Source organism: Martes martes (genome assembly GCF_963455335.1).
Source record: "Martes martes genome assembly, chromosome: 10".
Taxonomy (NCBI): domain Eukaryota; kingdom Metazoa; phylum Chordata; class Mammalia; order Carnivora; family Mustelidae; genus Martes; species Martes martes.
The window spans coordinates 14,525,241-14,528,462 of NC_137898.1; the positions used below are offsets into that span (position 1 = coordinate 14,525,241).

At 37.1% G+C, this 3,222-nt stretch overlaps 1 protein-coding gene across 1 annotated transcript; it reads right to left on the reverse strand.

The window, feature by feature from the left end:
• Window positions 1-1,798: 1,798 nt before the first annotated feature.
• On the reverse strand, window positions 1,799-2,743 carry LOC308350708 (olfactory receptor 5G25-like; the record flags this gene model as incomplete). Its single annotated transcript, XM_080816217.1, has 1 exon — window positions 1,799-2,743. The coding sequence occupies one exon, from the start codon at window positions 2,741-2,743 to the stop codon at window positions 1,799-1,801; it is 945 nt and encodes a 314-aa protein (XP_080672343.1).
• Window positions 2,744-3,222: the final 479 nt, after the last annotated feature.

The window sequence follows — 3,222 nt, forward strand, 5'->3', positions numbered from 1 at the left end:
CAAAACCTGCATAACATACTGGAATGAAGAAAAATATCTTGAGAATCAGAACAAATCAGCGTTAAATCTTTGCTTTCTACTTTGGAAAATTCAAATACTTATTTGAACAAGGTTCTTTTCCTTTAATGAGCCAAATCATAGCATCCATACTCTGTGGAAAACAACCTAAAACAGAATGTTTACCTCTTTCCCAGACCCTAACCTTTGCAGAGGGTTTTCTCTATCACCTTTTCTAAAGATGAATAGATAAATACTCTATCTTGGCTCCTGGATTGGTTTTATCATAGAAATCACCATGTCTATGTACTTGATTTTTAGTCTTTATTTGTTCACTAGCCTATAACTTCCATGAGGACTTTTTTGCTTATGAACAGCACCCGATAAAGTGGCAGGCACACAAGAAGCATATGTACCAATTTGTTAATTAATTGTTGTATCATTCGTGGACTCCCATTCATCTTAATTAAAGGGCATCTTCCTGGATTTTGTCCTGAGTCAACAGTGAACACAGAGACCATCATTGCATAAAGCATGAGGAATAAACATGGAAAAAAAATTCTAGGCCTTAGAAGCTATTATTTACATTCTTCAACATGAATAGATTAAAATGCCATTTAAAGAAGACCTTCAAGAGAAGGCAGAGAAATTCTGTGTGAATCTTCAATTTGTACAAGACAAATGTTTCATCCCCTCATTCCTGCATTTGTTTGCTGTATTTTTTTTTAAATGGATAATTGAGAGATTATTGCATCTGGAGAAAAAATGCAGGAACACATTATGAGGTCATGGGCAATTCACTGAGTATTCTCAACCATCAGGTTTGTCGTCTATAAAGTGGAAATTAATTCCCTGCTGATGACATAAAAATCAATAACCAACAGTAGTAATAACTACTTCATATTTAAAATACATTTAAAAATATATAACACATTTTAAGTACATAAATAACAATATGCTAAAGTAATAGAAGTTATATGAATGTGGGAAAAAAGAATTGCAATGCATTCTGCATTTTATATGCATGAATCACATGATTACAGTGGCAAAATCTCAACAAGTAGTTACTTGAGTAGCAGAACAGCAGAACAGACTCTTGTCAAATGTCAACTAGAAAAGTGCAGGTGTTATTAGAGAGTGCAATTGTTACATACGACCAAAAAAATACCCCTTATAATATTTTTATTAAAAAAATAAATAAAAGGGGGACACTTGGGAGGCTCAGTCATTAGGGATCTGCCTTCAGCTCAGGTCATGATCCCTGAGTCCTGGGATTGAGCCCCTCATCGGGTTCCCTGCTCAGCGGGAAACCTGCTTCTCCCTCTCCCACTCCCCATGCTTGTGTTCCTTCTCTCACTGTCAGGTAAATAAATAAAACATAAAAAAGAAGTAAAACATAAAAAAGAAAAAAAAGAATAAAAGGTAAACTTGCAAGGGATTGCAAGATCTCAACATCTTGTAAAGCAAAACAGAGGTACTGTTTAGCTCATTGGTTAAGATTTTTCACTTTTCTCATATATAACAAAGCTTCTCATTTCCCATTACAAAATCTTAAGACTATTCTAAATCTTTGGGATTCTCTAAGCCACCTACTACATTTTAAAGCTCTAAATCTCAATCCTGTTAATCGAGAAATGAGAAAATCCAATGAGAAAATTGTAACCTAAAGATGTTATAGGACTTCAATGACACACAATAATAAAGAGTGAAGCTCAACACAAAAGTCGCACTCCCATCAGTCCATGCTCTTGCGTCTTGTGTAAATATCACCTCTCAATCTGTAGTACAAACGGAATCTAGTTTACTTACTCATAAGAAACTGCTTCTTCTCAAACCTCCTTTTGAATGAATCCTTAACCTCCCTGTTTCTCAGGCTGTAGATAAGTGGGTTCAACATGGGAATCACAGCTGTGTAGAACACAGAAACCACTTTATTGATGTCCAGGGAGAAACTAGAACTAGGGCGTACGTAGATGAAGAAGAGTGTCCCATACAGGATGGAGACAGCTGTCATGTGTGAAGAGCAGGTGGAGAAGGCTTTGCACCTCCCCTCAGCAGAGCGGATCCTCAGGATAGCAATGACGATGTAAATGTAGGAAACCAGGATGATCACACCACTGACCACTCCTAGAGCTCCAGCCAAGATGAAAAGTACAAACTGATTGACCTGGGTGTCTGCACATGCCAGGGACAGAACAGGAAGAAGGTCACAGAAGAAGTGATTGATGATATTTGGACCACAGTAAGGTAAGTGAAAGGTAAAAGTCGTGTGGGTCATAGTGCTCATAAGACCCATAGCATAAGGCCATACCACCAGCTGCACACAGACACGCTGGGACATAATGAGAGCATACAGCAAGGGCTTACAGATGGCCATATACCGGTCATATGCCATGGAGGCCAGGAGGAAACATTCAGTCACTACAAACCGACCAAAAAACCAGATCTGAGCAGCACAACCCAAGAAAGAAATTACTTTTTTCTCCACAAAGATATCAGTTAACATCTTAGGACCAATAACTGAAGAGCAGCATATATCCACAAAAGACAAGTGGCTGAGAAAAAAGTACATGGGAGTGTGGAGTCGGGGATCCATCCAAATGAGAGTGATCATCCCCATGTTTCCCAGAAGAGTGACAAGATAAACCAAGAGAAATACCAAAAAGAGGACAACCTGATGCTGGAAGTGATTTGTTAAGCCCACAAAAAAAAATTCAGTCACCAAAGTCTGATTTCCATAATCCATTCTTTGATTTAATCTGGAATGAGAAAGAGAAAGATTTTTCTTTGCAATCAATTTGTAATTAAATTTAAAATTAATTTAACTTCTATTTTTTCTCATTTAAAAGTGATAAACTGGCACCCAACTCTCTTGAAGTCTACATCTGATGGTCATGCAATCTAGTTGCAAACTATTTGTGCAATACAGAGTAAGTCACCAAACCTCACAGCACTCTTTAATTTTTTCCACAGAAACAGAAATTTTTAAGAGAATCATAGAATTTCAACCCAGAAGAGAACATTGGAGATTATCTGAGACATGTCTTCCAACTGTGCCAGGTTACATTTCTAAAAGTCCCTACATTGTACAAAGTATACTTAAAGAAATATTTTATAGAAAAAAAAGTACTGTGTGAATTTGATAAAGTTAGGCCAAACACCTTCTCTCACTCTAGGTGAAGGGTGTTTGGAATGTAACCTCTCCACCAATTCCTTTATATTTTA